Here is a 17541-nt window from a genome sequence, read left to right as displayed (position 1 = left end):
ACCACAGACTAATAATCATAATATTTAAAGTTTATTTTAGAAGGAAGGAGGCCATGGATAACAAATATAAGAAGATTACCAAAGTCATAGTACGTAGGTCTATGAGTAAGTGCCCCTGGTTTATCGTGATGGATTTTGATGGTAGATGATAGGGGTTAAAATAGATAACTGTGGTCTGTCCTTAAATCATGATCCTTGAATGTCACCCTTCTACCCCTGTATAGCAGTTTTGCTGCACTGAGTGTCAGAATTATAGTTTGGTGCTGCCGTGTATGGGGTAGTAGGGAACCTTTACACCAAATGGTGCACAGAGATGTACAGTATTGTATGAGCCCATCAGAGCATACCCCAGGCTATAACCCAATACTGGACTCCATAGGTCCCAGGGGGCTAATCGAGGGTAGACCTCTACAAGGAACCCCAGTTTGGCACTTGAATCATGTCCCCTTCACTGTCACTCTGTAAAATAGGACCCTGCATGGTATTTCACAGACTACCCATGCTAGTCTGACGTTGCCCTAACACTGTTTCAGCAGAAATCTAGTTTAATTTTGCTTTGCTGGTAAACACACTGCAACTTTCACACCCAAACCAGCATCGCAGTTCCAGTCTAAATAACCTGCCGACATGTGTAGTTGTACCTGAGAAAGATATTGTTGCACTGTTTTCTGATATAAGCTCTCAGCCCAAGGAATTTTCCATAAACACGGTGAAGAATGGTCTTCAAATATTCCCGCTCACGGGGGTCCTCACTGTCAAAGAGTTCCAGTAGCTGAAAGGAAGAAACAATCCCTGTCATTTAAAGTTGTTTCCCAGTTTATGTATATCTCATCAATCAGCTGATTCCTGACAAGTCTGCACCAAAAAATAAAAAAACTCAGAAAAACTGCTCCACTCTCACTGTAGTGGCTATACCAAGCAATTGCAGTGAATAGGAGCTAAACTGCAGGGACACAACTTAGAAAACACAGCTACGCATCTGCTCCCCGCCTTTGTGTTTTGGAAATTGAACCAGTTGATCAGTATTAGACCATCACTTCTATTATATTGACCTATCCTATGGATGATGGAAAACCCCTTTAAAATATGGTTCAGTTGTATATATAGTTTATGTGTCCACAGGGCTCTATGGTGCTATAAGTTCAATTCAGAACAAGTGGGGTGTTACTTTTAGAATACGCTCTCTTAAACGCTAGTACAATATGCTTGTCTGAATAAGGGCTTTCAATAACATTATTATTATAAGTTATTATTATTGTAGTAGTCCTCTATCAGTCAAGTGATCCCCATAGCACCGGAGCACTAGGCTTAGCAATTTGATTTCATTCTTTACAAATTGTAGCTATCAAGAGAGACAAATAGGGAAGAGTATGCTAGAAGCAAGACAGTAATGCACACCGGAGAGCATAAATAGGTAATATTATATCTGTCTGCACAAAGATGGTTACCTAGTAACATCAATATTAAATCTGTTTGTTCTGATTATGGTAATTACAGCCGGCTTATCTCGGAAACAATGAGAACAGTACTGTAGTAGGGGAGCATGTCTTCTAGTAGGGCTATGTGAGTGCACTCACCATAAGGACAAACTTCTGGTCCACATATCTCTTGGCCAGGGAAGGCTGGAAGTCCTGACTTTCCAGGAATCGGAGAAAGAATTCATAAACCAACTAGTAATAGAAAACATGAAAAGTAAGGAGCAAGTATAAGAGGTACTCAATGTAGGTACATTAGGTTCTTGTGTATAAAATGATCTAAGACTATTAACCTGTCCCTAAATATGATTATTAAAATAGGGGTAATGCAACCCCTCTGGTCACTGAGGTGGATGGAGTGGCGGGGGGGGGGGGGGTGTAGGGTGTATGTAATGTAGATGTAAAACACATTATCAAAATATATATTTGGTTTTTAGAGCTCAAAATTGTATCTACATAATATGTATAGCTTATTTTGTTAATACGCCATACATTGGGTTTGTCCATGAAAGAAAGTTCTCAAATTATAACCCTTTAGTGATGTTTACACAATAAAGAGAATTTTTTAGCTGAGATTATCAGGATACAAGGTTTATATACACTTTCAATTAGCTTCTGAACATTCTACATTCTACACATAAAAGAGAGAGATGAGATGGATCACAGATTAGAGATGATGAGATCCATGAGATGGATATACAATAAGTGTGTGCACTGTCTGTGAGTGTTTGTGTGTGAGATTGTCTTGTAATGGAGAGGAAGGGGCAGAGATCACACTGCATAGTGCAGACTGGAGAAGCAATTCATGAGAAGAATCTGTCCTGCCCGACCATAAAAGATTTATGGTTGGATCCTGGGGCAACCAAAGTTGTATACACCAGGACTGAAACAGGTTTTAATTATAACTTAAATATGAAATGCTGTATTTTTGCTAATAATAGTAAATTAAAGAATGTGTTATTTTGTTATGCTATGTATATTTAAGAATCTTGTCTTTGTGGGAATACCACCTATCAGGGTGATTCGGGATATTAAACCACCCAAAAGTCCTTATCATTTAGTGTCCCAAATGTCCTTTAGCTAGTTGCTCTTTGACTGCTATTAAAAACAATAGGGATGGGTAGCACCAAAGATGACTCTAATGCGCCTCACCAGACCCATCTCTACTTAAGTAGGTAAGTATATAGGTTTATTTTTTACAATCACCTGAAACCACTCCTTATGTTAAACAAACTCTAAACGTAGGGATTGATGGGAAGTGATAACCAGATTTGGGGCCAAATGTCCCAGCATAATATCGACGTGACTGATTTACGGGCCCCAAACTTGGTAACAAGTTTTAAGTGAAAATAAGTGATGATGGATCATGTAGGAAATAGCTGAAATTGGCTAGTATATCAATTTTCTACCATTATTTTTCATTTTTGAAGTCCTCTGTGACTGACTATCTGCAGAGAGCTGTGGTCAATGGTTCATATACTTCACGCTCCACTGTTATGAGTCGTCCAAAAGTTCATTGCAGCGACTGTAATTTATCGGTGATATGGAGCATGGCATTCATAGATCCGTCTCCATGGAAAATATTTACATGCTGACCAAGACGCTTGATATGTTGGGGCATTCATGTGGTAAATAGGATTCATTGGCGGACGTAAAATTATTCTTATCTGAGGACCGATGAGGGGTGGTAAAACTAACAAAGTGTTAGTGAATAGACCAGTGACTACACAGTCTGCCGCGGATAATTCATGCTGGATCATTTATTTGGAGTATTTTAGAACTGTGGAGTTGTACTTTAGATCAACTATTAGTTGGTCTAGTCTACAACTAAATTTTCTGGTGCTCAGACTGAATTTTCGGGATCCCAGGCTAGGTCACGCCCCTTTTCACAAGGCCACGTCTACTTTTCCAGCCAAATCGGTAAACTGCTAAAAATGGTTAAAACCCTCAATAATTTTGGCACACTGCATTACAGGTGCAAATAACTCAAGAACTCTCCATTAGGTGTCCTCTGGAATTAAAGAGAAAAAATATACGTGCAGATTCATTTTGAATATGTGGGTTAAAAAATGGACAATATTAAAAGCAATTTAAGAAAATTATCCCATTGCATCTAGTAAAATTTCTGTTTGGCTTCTGTGAAAAGCAGCCTGCAGTCTTAGTGTTTATCTTATCGGTCTTCTCCCTAGAGGTTAGAAACACCTATTTAAGCGGATTTCCGCCTTAATGAGTGTTTATGAACAGAAGACCAACAAGGAAGACAAGCTTAAGTGTCAGGCTGATTCTCTATTGGATTTAACTGCAGAAATAACAAAAGTAAAAACAAAAATTTTTGTAATGAAAATCTGCCCCAGAAAAAGCTGCACAGGCGAAACCCAGGGTCGGACGTGTTCTGACTAGTCAATGCATCGATGTGTTTTTAAGATATGCTGGATTGTTTTTTAACAACTAGAGATAAAGTTAACGGGAGGGCACTCACCAAGATGTAGTTTCTGATTTTTCTTCAGGCACATTTTCCTTTATTAGACAACCAAAATGTTACATACCAGGGGAGACGGAGTAATGTACTCAGTGACCCCCACTGTTAAGCAAGTTAGTCCCTATCCGGTTGCCCTGGGATCCGACCGTAAATCTTCTCATAAATTGCTTCTCTTATTTGCACACTGTAGTTCTCTCTGTCCCTCCCCCCTGCATTACAAGACGAGCTCAGACACAGGCACTTCCTGCTGTCAAACAGCATCGTATAGAGACAAACTACAGATAATATAAGATCTTTGTAGCAGAGGAAGGAGGAATATAGCAGTGCTGACTGTGTGTTATAGCTGAGATATAGCAGAGCTCACTCTGTGTGTGTTATAGCTGAGATATAGCAGAGCTTGAGTTTGTTTTATATCCATCTCATGGATCTCATCATCTCTCATCTTTCTCATCTCCGATTTGTCTCATCTCTCTTTTTCTATGTGTCAGATACTAGGGAATGTTTCAAAGCTAAATAAAAGTGTAGATAAACCTGTACCCTGATAAACTAGGCACATTGTCAGCACACAGCATCTCACAGCACAGAGAGATCATGAAGTTTCTGCTTAGAGAGTCCCCACCCACACTCTGGAATCTTACACTGACCATCACTGAATGATAGGAGCTAAAACATCAGTAAACCAGAGAAAAATTGTAATGTAAGTGGGAAAAAATTATCTTTATTGTGTAACCATCACTAGGGGATTCAAATTTGAGAACTTTCTTTCATGGGCAAACCCCTTTAATGAATTTAGCACATTGTAAGATGCACAAATTACAGGCGCCATTCATGAACAGGTTTTGAAGTTGGTAGACTGGCTTTTTGCCTGATTATGCACCAAAAAGAGTTAAGAAACTAAAAGTGCAGGAAAAGTGTTGTGCCAAAATTGAGCAAAAAAACAAAATACAAAAGTTGGGGGTGTGGGAAAACTGAGGTTTTTGAAGCACCGAGACTCTATCAACCTGTCAGAACAGGCGCAAAATAAAAATAAGAGTAGGATAAGAGTATGGACACTATACTGTATGTCTATATAGAGTATAATAGTACTTTTAAAGTTATGTACATATATATACAGGATAGGAATAGTAGTTCCCATACTGTGCGCATGTATAAAGGATAAATGCAAATAAGTTTTCCAAGGTGTTAAATGGAAAACAATACCTCCTGTTGCTACCTTGAAAGGCAGCCCCCTTAACATCAAGTATGACCTACAAGAAGTCTAAAAACATGATGTGGGATTAAGCCAAACCAGTATATCTATTCCATAAGGAACAGACTCCCAACTGTAGACAGCACTGTTTCGACCTGGTTGGGTCTCCTCAGTACAGTGTAGGGAACTGATTTGGCTATGCTTGTGGCATAGCCAAATCAGTTCCCTACACTGTACTGAGGAGACCCAACCAGGTCGAAACAGTGCTGTCTACAGTTGGGAGTCTGTTCCTTATGGAATAGATATACTGGTTTGGCTTAATCCCACATCATGTTTTTAGACTTCTTGTAGGTCATACTTGATGTTAAGGGGGCTGCCTTTCAAGGTAGCAACAGGAGGTATTGTTTTCCATTTAACACCTTGGAAAACTTATTTGCATTTTTCCCAGAATTCCCTGGTGGAGCATCTATGGCTTTAAGTCTCCACATGCCTTTAAGGTGGCCTTAATTGGCATTGTCTCCTTAAGGAGAACACCTACTGTCTGATCCATGTATAAAGGATAGGAATAGTAGTAATGTGAATGTAGACAGTCACATACACAATACACAGGCTCCCATTGCTGCTGCACTCAACGCTTTATTCATCCTGGAGATGCTGATAGAGTTAAGGTTGGGACTGTCATTGGATGCCCAGCTGCCCCCTTTACCCCACGGTTAAAATGCCCCTTTGTCCACTAATTAATATATAGGAAATCATGTTGCATGTGTGCCCACTTACCTGAAGGTGAGGCCAGGAAGGCTCAAAATTCGGCTCATCTTCTTCAGGGTCAAACTCTGGATTGTCAGTCGGAGGCAGTGTACGAAATATGTTCACTGAGATCTGGGGAGACAATGCAATATTGAAAGAATTATTAGTCTGGATGACGTGTTATTCTGTTTTTACTTCCAAGGGGGAACATAAGTAATTTACATGGACCTTTATAAAGGGTAGATCTATTTTTTTCAATCAGTCTAATGCATCCACCTTGAAGATATGTTAAATGGGTTTTTGGACCCCCTATGGCTGTTTTCATACTGATGACCTATCCTCATAATAGGATATCAATACCAGGTGTTTTTGGATGTATGTGCACAATGGAAATTGAGATGAATGAGAGATACATTTTGGCACAGATTTTGCAGCTTAAAATTTGAGTCAAACTCAGGGACATTATAGTTTCTCCATATTTTATTAAAACCATCCAATGTCATTGGAAATACCAGAAGTCGAACCCTCTGCCATAGGTTGTCACTTAAAGAAAATCTACCACCATGATAAATCAGGGACACTTACTTATAGATTCAGGCACTGGGTATGTGGTGATCTCCATGGCCTCCTTCCTTCTAAAATGAACTTTTAAAATTATCTAATGAGCCTTGAGGGACGGAAGCGACGGATGCAGGAACTCGGGCGCACAAGCTTAGTGAATCACGTCGGACCCGAATCCTCGTCAGACAACGCACCGTGGGATCACGACAGGACCGGGTAAGTAAATGTGCCCCAATGTCTCCCTCTCCCCCTGCTCTCTCCATCCTCCCTCTGCCTGTGTAAACTAGCAGCAGCAGAAAATTACGGGGCGAGGAGAGAACAGTCCTGCTCATTGTAGCAGCCCATAACACACCCAAGGGCTTTAGGCTAGAATTATTTTAGAAATTTATTTCTGTATAACAGATATAAGAGCATTAGAAGAATATACTCCTGTTCATATTTGTGAGGGCATTACATACAATTACCGAGCCTTATGGCCATTCATAAGCCACATACAACTGGAATCCATAATTGTACCTGGTCATTTTTGTAGCTCTGGGTGAATATATTTTTGGAGCCATTTATGAGCGCCAAGACACGTTTTCTACAAAATTCATGATAAGCTGTGGCATCAGTGGGGCATGTGATGTATTTCGTGCCTACTGTCTCTGTACTGTCACTGGTACATTATGAATCAATAGACTAAATATAGATATGCAGTAGATAAACATGCAGCATCACATTTTCGTTCTTCGGATATGACTGTTCTGCATAGGAAGAAGGAGGAGGGGGTGCACGGATCTCTATTTTGGACATCTCTAATTTCCCTTATGTAATAAAGACGAGAAACAATCAGTTACTGAAAGCTGCCAAGGAGAATTCTGCATCACAGAAAAATTTCAGACAACCCACACATTTGTCTCATACCGGGGCCTGTGCGAAAGGGTGTCATAGTGTCATAGTATATAAGGCTGGAAGGAGACGCAAGTCCATCAAGTCCAACCTTCAAGAATTAAATAAATGTTTTATCCCCATAACCCGTGATATTTTTTCTCTCCAGAAAGTCATCCAGGCCTCTCTTGAACATGTACATAGAGTCGGCCATAACAACCTCCTGCGGCAGAGAGTTCCATAGTCTCACTGCTCTTACAGTAAAGAACCTTTGTCTATGGTGATGGTAGAATCGCCTCTCCTCTAGGCGTAGAGGATGTCCCCTTGTCCTGGTCACAGGCCTAGGTATAAAAAGATCTTTGGAGAGATCCTTGTACTGTCCGTTCAGGTATTTGTACATTGTAATGAGGTCTCCCCTCAGTCGTCTTTTTTCTAAACTGAATAATCCCAAATTTTGTAATCTGTCAGTGTATTCTAATCCCCCCATTCCCCTAATAATCCTGGTTGCTCTCCTTTGCACCCGTTCCAGCTCTATTATATCCTTTTTATACACTGGTGCCCAAAACTGTACACAATATTCCATGTGTGGTCTGACCAGGGATTTGTATAAGGGCAAAACTATGTCTTTATCATGAGAATCTATTCCTCTCTTGATACATCCCATTATTTTATTTGCTTTAGCAGCAGCCGCCTGGCTCTGGTCACTAAAATTAAGTTTACCATCCACCAATACGCCCAAGTCCTTTTCAGCTTCAGTTTTACTAAGTAATTGACCGTTTAGAACATAATTATACTTTTTGTTTCCATGGCCCAAGTGCATAACTTTACATTTATCTACATTAAACCTCATCAACCATTTCTCTGCCCATCCCTCAAGCTTCCACAAATCCCTCTGTAATGCTAAACTATCGACCTCAGTATTTATTACTTTACACAGCTTAGTATCATCTGCAAATATTGAAACTTGACTGTGTAAACCCACTACAAGGTCATTAATAAAAATATTAAAAAGAAGTGGCCCCAATACTGACCCCTGTGGCACTCCACTGGTAACATCAACCCAATCTGAGAATGTGCCATTAATGACCACCCTCTGTTTTCTATCACTAAGCCAATTACTTACCCAGATACACAGATTTTCTCCTATTCCCAGCAGTCTCATTTTGTATACCAACCTTTTATGTGGCACGGTGTCAAATGCCTTTGAGAAGTCCAGATATACAACATCCACAGCGTCCCCCAGATCCAGTCTTGAACTTACCTCCTCGTAGAAACCAATCAGATTAGTCTGACAGGACCGATCTCTCATAAACCCATGCTGACGCTGGGTTATAAGGTTGTGCACAGTGAGATACTCCAGGATAGCATCTCTAATAAACCCCTCAAATATTTTCCCCACCACAGCAGTTAGACTTACGGGTCTGTAGTTTCCAGGATCGCTATTTGATCCTTTTTTGTATATTGGTACCACATTTGCTATGCGCCATTCCTGTGGAACATAACCAGTCCTCAGTGAATCTTCAAATATTAAAAATAACGGTCTGTCTATCACGGTACATAATTCATGCAGAACCCGGGGGTGTATGCCATCTGGCCCCGGTGATTTATCTATCTTAGTGGTTGCGAGGCGGCGCCGTACCTCTTCCTGGGTTAAACTGTTGACATTATAAAAAGAATTAACATTATTCCTCATTGTGTCTTCCACCAGGGGATTTTCCTGGGTAAAGACAGTTGAGAAGGCGACATTCAGTAGATTGGCCCTTTCCTCATCTCCTTCCACCATGACCCCCATGTTATTTCTAAGGGGACCCACACTCTCTGTTTTTAGTTTCTTATCATTTATATACTTGAAAAATAATTTGGGATTATTTTTGCTCTCCCTGGCAATATTTCGCTCAGTCTCTATTTTTGCGGCCTTTATCTGCTTTTTACAGGATTTATTTTTCTCTCTATAATCCTGTAATGCCTCATCACTACCTTCACGTTTTAGCACCTTAAATGCTTTATCTTTCTCGCTTATTGCTTTCCTTACAAGACTAGTTAGCCACATAGGCTTTTTCTTGTTCCTTTTATGCTTTTTCCCATAAGGTATGTGTTTCTCACAGGACTTTTTCAGAATATATGAGAAAAAGTCCCATTTTTGGGGGGGGCTTTTGTCCTTGAGAGCATTATCCCAGTCTATGCCTTTAAGGTCTTCCCTTAGTTGCTGAAAATTTGCCCTCCTGAAGTTTAGAGTGTTGGTTGCCCCTTCACTAACGCTCTTAGTAAAGCGTAATACAAAATCAATGATATTATGGTCACTATTCCCCAGGTTCCCCCCAACCTGTAGTTTTGATATCCTATCAGGTCTGTTGGTAAGGATAAGGTCCAGCAGTGCCCCCCCTCTTGTTGGCTCCAGGACTAGTTGCGACAGGTAATTGTCTTTTGTTGTTGACAAGAACCTGCTACCTTTGAAGGACCTGCAGGTTTCTGCCCCCCAGTCAATATCTGGGTAATTGAAGTCCCCCATGATAAGTACTTCACCATGCTTTGAAGCCGCATCCATTTCACTTATCAGCATTTCCTCTGCTGCCTCCATTATATTTGGAGCTTTATAACAAACCCCTAGTAATATTTTATTATTCTTTTTCCCTCCCCTTATCTCCACCCATAGGGACTCCACATTTGCGTTACTGATGTCATCTCGCAGGACGGGCTTGAGGCAAGAATTCACATATAAACAAACCCCTCCCCCTTTTTTATTTATACGATCCTTTCTAAAAAGACTATAACCATCTATAGTAACAGCCCAGTCATAGCTACTGTCCATCCATGTCTCGCTGATACCCACTATATCATATTTCCGTTCCAACATCAAGAGTTCCAGTTCCTCCATTTTGTTTGTGAGGCTTCTGGCATTTGTGTACATACACTTTATATGGTTTTCCCTGTCCCTATTCCTTTTGTCCTTATTCCCCAATCTCATTCCAGCCCCCCTTCCTCCCCCATGGACTATGACCCTTCCCAGCTCTCTATGTACACCGTCTATTTGCCCTGCACAAGTGTAATTGCCCTCCCCCCAGGTCTCTAGTTTAAACACTCCTCCAACCTTCTAGCCATTTTTTCCCCTAAAACAGCGGCTCCCTCCCCATTGAGGTGCAGCCCATCCCTACTGTAGAGCCTGTAGCCCACAGAAAAGTCAGCCCAGTTCTCCATGAACCCAAACCCCTCCTTCCTACACCAACTTTTGAGCCACTTATTTACCTCCTTGATCTCCCGCTGCCTTTCTGGTGTGCCTGACCTCTGGATGAGGGGGCCTGACTTCTGGATGAGAGTGGCTGACTTCTGGATGAGGGTGCCTGACTTCTGGATGAGGGTGCCTGACTTCTGGATGAGGGGGCCTGTCTTCTGGTTGAGGGGGCCTGACTTCTGGATAAGGGGGCCTGACTGCTGGATGAGGGGGCCTGACTGCTGGATGAGGGGGCCTGACTGCTGGATGAGGGGGCCTGACTTCTGGATGAGGGCGCCTGACTTCTGGATGAGGGGGCCTGACTGCTGGATGAGGGCGCCTGACTTCTGGATGAGGGCGCCTGACTTCTGGATGAGGGCGCCTGACTTCTGGATGAGGGCGCCTGACTTCTGGATGAGGGGGCCCACGGGCATGTTTTACAGTTAGGACTGACTAATGTCACACCCACAATGGAAGAGATTAGACAGCGACAGGTCCGGTTTTAGACTAAGTGGGGTCTTGGGCAAAACTGAAAGCTGGGCCCCAAAAATAAAACTATTTTATAAACAGTCACAGTCAGTAAGAGGCTCCTATAGCCCTGCACAATAATAACACTTTGTAGTTACACACAGTATTAGGTAAGTATCTGTAATATGTGACTGTAGGAAGTTTATATAGGAGAGAGACAGATGATATTGATGAGTAATGATTGAAGATCAATATGAAAGATGATATAGATTTATAGATGCAGAAATAAAAAGTAGATTATGTATAGTATAGATAGCTAGAAGATAGATAGATAAATAGATATGAGAGATATATAGATACATTAGAAGAGGGACGGAGATAAATATGATAGATAGAAGATAGGAGATAGAAGATATATAGATAAATAGATAGACAAAAAGTTAGATAGAAAAATGGTTAGATAGATTTATAGATAGGAAATAGAGAAATGATAGGAGATAGATAACTAGACAGATAGATGATAGATATATAGACAGGAGATAGATGACAAGCATCTCCACCCAGGCATTCAACCAGGCGGTTTTAAACAAGCAATACATCCTCTGCCCACAAAGGTCCACATGCAGGGAGCCCCTTTAGTACAGGGGGCCGTGGGAAATGCCCAGTTTGAACAATATATGTCCACTTCCATTCCATCATGCAACTGTTTTGACTTATAATTTATTGGGTTTTGTTCGCATTGCCATTGTATGTTCCTTTTATTATTGAAGCCAAATGTTCTGCCTCCTGATGGAAGCCACTTATTAATTATGGGATCCACTGGGTTCCATCATGGTCTACTTTCTGTCATGTACTGAGACTAATGATGATGGTTTTGGAGGTGAACAGAGCTAATCTATTTGTTGATCTGGCCATTTTCAGGAATCAAAATTGAATGTGAATATTATCTGATTTGCTTTGGGTGGATCTTTTATAAACTATAATAACAGAAGTCTAACAGTTTATTATAAAAGGCTATTGATTTCAATGGACTTTTCATGGTTTCGATTATTGCGGAATGCTGAAAATTAAAAAGGTTTTAAAAAAAAAACAACAGAATCTTTTAACAAAAATAAAAAACTTTTTTTTTAAGGACTAGAGGGGGTTGTATACTATATTTCTTGGACACATAAAGCAACATGGGTTCAGAACAAATAGATTGGGACCGAAATCAAATCTTACAAACAATTTCTTCAGCTTCAACAATGGGAATCTTGAATGATTCACTCATCTCGACTACTGATCTACAAAATGAAATGGATAACAGCTCCTTTTTAAAAGACTATTTAAAAAAAAATTTCCTTTTAAGAAAGGTCTTTAATATCTTCAAGTCAAGAAAGGGTTACTGTCATTCAAAATACAAAGAAATAATAGCTCGCTCCATTGTTGGCCTTTCTACAAATTTTTTTTTTTCCCCATTGTAAATCAGTGCATGTATAGACAGACTCCTGAGCGCTGAATCATAATGATTGGCACTGCTGACGCCAGGAAAAGATGCTACGGTGACATCTATCACAGCGCCAGGATGCATATGCATAAGAAGCTTCATAGCGGGTACAGTATGTGTGTGCTGGAATATCAATCCAGGACTTGTGTAATCATCAACCATCACCCACTGCAAAGCGGCTTCAGCCAGCCAAACCATTACTCCAACGCACACCCATTATTTTCTTGGCATGCAGAATTTTTTTTATTTTTAAGCCATTTTGGATGACTTTTCTACACTTTTCCAGATTTTTAACATGCAGATTGTTTTTTAATGTAATGGAACAAGAAATCAAAGGTAATCTGTAATGCACTGCATTGTGGGTATACGAATTCAGATGTGAGGTACAGCTGTAGTTTATCGGACTGCTTCATCCCTTATACAGGCAGTCCCCAACTTATGAACACCTGACTTGAAGATGGCCCCTAGTTACAGATGGACCTCTCTGCCCACTGTGACCTCTGGTGAAGCTCTTTGGATGCTTTACTATAGTCCCAGACTTCACTGATCAGCTGCAAGGTGTCTGTAATGAAGTTTTATTGATAATCCTTGTTCCAATGACACCAAAAAATATCCAATTGTCACTGACCCAAAAAAATGTTTGTCTGCAGCTACAGTTATAACATATACCTGTTCTGACTTACATACAAATTCAACTTAAAAACAAACCTAAAGAACCTATCTTGTATGTTACCCAGGGACTGCCTGTAATAGATTTTTTATAATTATGCTATAATTATAGCATTGCACTCTGAGACACTTGCAAGTGCAATGCAAGTGCAATGCGTTTTTCACGCATCAATTGCCATAGAAAAGATAGAGCTCAGTCCTGAGTCCTTTTCACGCGCAGAAAAACGCATTGAAATTGCATCAAAAACGCGCGTGAAAAACTGAGACACTGAACAAACTCTGACTGAAAACTGATTGCACTCTGATGCAAAATGCGCGTTTTTCACTGACCAAACCCTGATCGCACCCTGATCAAACTCTGACGTGATCTGCAACGCAAGTGTGGAAGGGGCCACAGTGGGTTGTTAACCCCTTCTTATCCATTTAGGAGAGAAATACGCAAAATTATTAGCAAATGTGCAACAGGTCATTGCGATAATTTAAACCTGCGGGGACACGAGAAATGAGTGTTAGGATCCAATATGCCTCCGTGAATATCAATTTTTTTCATGCAGTCACCTCCTTTCCTGGGTTTGTTCACCTTCTCAATGGGGATGACATCCAATGACGTGGTATTCCCTGAATGTTCTTCCTTATAATGCTTTGAGGCACCAGAAAGTGTGGTGGAAGATATGGAGGTAGGTGACATAGCAGAGATATGTTCTGCTATTCGGATCTTCAGTATGCGTATAATGCAACCTATGTTCTATACATCACATGTGGTGCATTTGATGATATGTACTATGTGGTCCGAATTGCAATTTTAATGAGATGCATTTGTTTATTAGATAAGAAAAAGTATTTTGTGCTTTCAATGTGCTTACATAGGTTACACCTAGTGCCTCCGCATTTACGACTTCCCTCTACATGTAACCATGTTCTGTTTGTGTCTTGTGTGTGAAAGTGATTAGGTGCCAGTATGGAACCAATGGTTCTGGCACTCTTTGTGACAAAGCGACATCCCCATTGTAATGTGTAGATGTCTTTTGATAATTTTCAATATGTCATTATATTGTCTATTATAGACTGTGCTGAAGGTAACCACATTGTCCTTGTTTGTAACATGTTTCAATTCTTCCCGTTTATTCGAATGTAGAACCTCAGACCTAGATTTACTGCTGACATTGTCTGCCTGGAATGCACTGTGCCGCGATTCACTAAGATCGGGCGCCCGATATCCTGCATGTGTCAGTTCCACGCTCAGGTCCACCAGAGTTCACCTTCTTCTACCTCTTGTATGTAATTGCTTGATCTTGCGCCACAATTTTAAAGTTAAAACCCGCACTCAGTCCGAATCAGTCGGATCGCCTGACGGCCCGCCCCCGTTCGGGCCGTGTGTTCCCGGCAGCAAGCGTTGCGAGTGTGATGCGAGTTCATCGCATCACACTCGCAAGTGTGGAACGGGCCTTAGTAAATAAGTCTCATTGGGGCAGATTTATCAAGCTGTCTGAAAGTCAGAATATTTCTAGTTGCCCATGGCAACCAATCACAGCTCCCCTTTGAAATATTCATGAGCATTGGTAAAATGAAAGCTGAGCTGTGATTGGTTGCCATGGGCAACTAGAAATATTCTGACTTTCAGACAGCTTGATAAATCTGCCCCATTATGTTTGCTGTAACCTCTGTCCACTAACTGATTGGACATGTATTCAAAGTTGCTGACAAACTTTTTTTGTTCTAGATGTAAAAGTATACCTGACAACTGTATTCTTCCACCTACAAATCAGTGGTGATAGTTTGGGAGGTGGAGGGCAATACCTGTGGCAGATTCCCTTTAACTCCCTAAGGACGCAGCCAGTTTACAGCTTAAGGCTCAGGCCCATTTTTTGTATTCTGACATGTGTCTCTTTATATGGTTAGAACTTTTGAACTCTGTTACTTATCAGAATGATTCTGAGATAGTTTTTCCCCACATGTTGTACTTCATTTTAGTGGTAATGTTGGCTGATAAGCTTTGCGTTTAATTACAAAAAGAAGAAAAAATTTAGAATTTTTTGAAAAATGAGCAATTTGAAATCATTGCGTTTTCAGGCTGATAGATTTACCACCTAAATAAATTGCTGAATAACATTTCCCATATGTCTACTTTACATTTTCATCATTTTTGAAATGTCTGGATAATTTATTTTGATGACACGCGGCTTCCAAATCGAATATCGATTTTCTGTATTTTCAGAATTGACTATTTTGGGGATAAATACTGTTTTGAATGAAATTTTACATATTTAACATAACCCCCCCCCCCCCCATATAATCAACCCATTTTCATATCGGCACCCCTTAAACTATCAGAAACAGCTTTTAGGAAGATTGTTAACCCCTTGAGATCTTCATAGTAATTACATCAAAATGGAGGTGAAATTTACAATGGTCAAATTTTGTCAGTTATACCTTCATTTAGCCCTAAATTTAGACATTTCCAAAAGATAAAAAGAGAAAACCCACCATACAATTTTTTATGCAATTTCTCAGAGTATAAAGACCCCCCCCCCACATGTGGCCGTTACTTGTTTTATGGCCGCACAGTGGAACGCAGAAGAGGAGGTGCAACATACATGTATGCCCGTTTGGCGCGCTGGAGAGGAGAAGGGGTGACCCCTCCCCTCCACAGCCATGCACACTGTGAAAGATAGGAAATGTCCTATCTTTTCACCGTGTACGGAGAAGTACGGTGCCGTACCGTATCACTCCGTGTGGCAATTGCTAGCTTGCGGCCGAACATACATCCCCCATACATTCATGTAAATTCAACCTTAGGTTGCAGTTTGGATATTTCATCCTGTGGTGGATTACAGGATATAGAAAGTTGCTCAACTATATGCAGTTAGAATCAATTTTCTTCCCAAAATTTGTCCATGAATTACTCACCATTTTAATGATCTCGGGATAAACAGGTTCTATGAGCACTCCTCTGTTCGTGGCGATACACTCCACCAGCTCGTTCAGGGCGGCCCTCTTTATCTCCTTGCCTTTCAGGTCGGCCACACAGTCCATGAAATGGAAGATAACTGAGCATTGTTGCAACTTCTTACAGAACAAGTCGTGCAGCTCAGACACAGGAGCATCTGAAAAATGAAAACACAAGTCAATGGTGTCTAGAATATTGAAGCGGTTCTATAGACACTGCCTAAGCAAATATGATCAACATCAAACTCATAGCTTCATGACAGTAGGTGGCTTGAATGTTGTAGCAATGCTTTGAATAGATGAAATGGGGGCACATTTACTAAAAACAGTGCAAACTGAGCTATGTGCAGTGTCCTGTAGAGTTTGCAGAGGACGCTAGATTCTTGATCTGTGGTGCACGTTCTTCATGAATCTGGCACCCCCTGCACTGCTCCAACAGAGTGGACCAACTTTTTTTTGGTGCACCTTTAACATGGAGCATAAAACACACTTCTTTCGGACATTGTATGTTAAATGTGCTGCATGGTCCGACTGTGCACTGGAACGCCCAATTTAGCGGCAAATTTGGGTCGCGTGCTCCACAAATGTGACACGGGTACTTCATAAAAGAACGTACAAAGTCCAACAGCAAACTGGCATAAGGTCCTAAGTAAATGTGCCCTAATATCTTCTGCACTTGACATCACATGGAGGCCAAACTGGGCCAAATGGGGAGCATTTACCATTGACTTTCCGACAGTTTTTTGGCTTATTTTTTCCCCCTTACTACATTTGTGCACCATATTTATGAAGTGTCAGCTCCACATTGCTTCTTTTCCAATGCTCACACTTTTTGGTCACTCAGCTTAGTAACCCGACACTTTTCTCGCACTTCTAGGTTCCCAACACTTTTTTGGCCCAAATTTTTTGACGCACAAACAGACAAGCTAAAAGCTGTTCTGCCAAGTTCTATTTACCCTTCATGAATGCGGAGACAGTTCAGAATCTTTTCGGTCGTGTGCCACTTCAGTAAGCCTGTGCACTGCAATCTAACGTGCCAGTGTAAATTACTGCACAATTTGAGCGCCAAAAACACAGGCTCTGCGCCACAATTGATGAATGCCCCCCAATGAGTCTGCCTTCTTACTGTGTAACATTACGAAAACAATCTTTACGTAATACGAATACATTGCCATTGGTCCAATTCTACTTTTTTGGCCAAAGGTGTTGTCACATGTAGTGCTTTGACTCACTGTTCAGAAACAGAAATAAAAGTGGGCAGATTGCATATGTGTTTCCATAAGCTTCCTATGCCCTGGTTTTTACAAAAATGGCCTTTTTAAATTATGCTAGTGAGCCTGAGGGGCTCCGGGCTCCATAGGTGTTAATGAAGACTGGAGCCCTCAGGCTTATTTGCATGATTTTAAAACCATTATTTTTCTTAAAAACAAGGTCCCAAGAAGC

The 17541-nt window shown here is 40.8% G+C and overlaps 1 protein-coding gene across 2 annotated transcripts in view; it reads right to left on the bottom strand.

The window, feature by feature from the left end:
- Nucleotides 1-17541, bottom strand: part of PPP2R5B (protein phosphatase 2 regulatory subunit B'beta) — a 46890-nt gene that overhangs the window by 12455 nt on the left and 16894 nt on the right. For both annotated transcript variants that reach the window (XM_072118299.1, XM_072118300.1), the window contains exons 3-6: nt 16060-16256; nt 5921-6022; nt 1578-1670; nt 642-772 (exon numbers count right to left, since the gene is read on the bottom strand). In XM_072118299.1, coding sequence (XP_071974400.1) covers nt 642-772; nt 1578-1670; nt 5921-6022; nt 16060-16256 — 523 coding nt within the window. The remainder of the gene's footprint in view (nt 1-641; nt 773-1577; nt 1671-5920; nt 6023-16059; nt 16257-17541) is intronic.

This window comes from Engystomops pustulosus, chromosome 7, assembly GCF_040894005.1.
Source record: "Engystomops pustulosus chromosome 7, aEngPut4.maternal, whole genome shotgun sequence".
Classification (NCBI taxonomy): Eukaryota; Metazoa; Chordata; class Amphibia; order Anura; family Leptodactylidae; genus Engystomops; species Engystomops pustulosus.
Note: the sequence above shows the minus strand (reverse complement) of the source record. Positions and strands in the feature narration are given on the sequence as shown.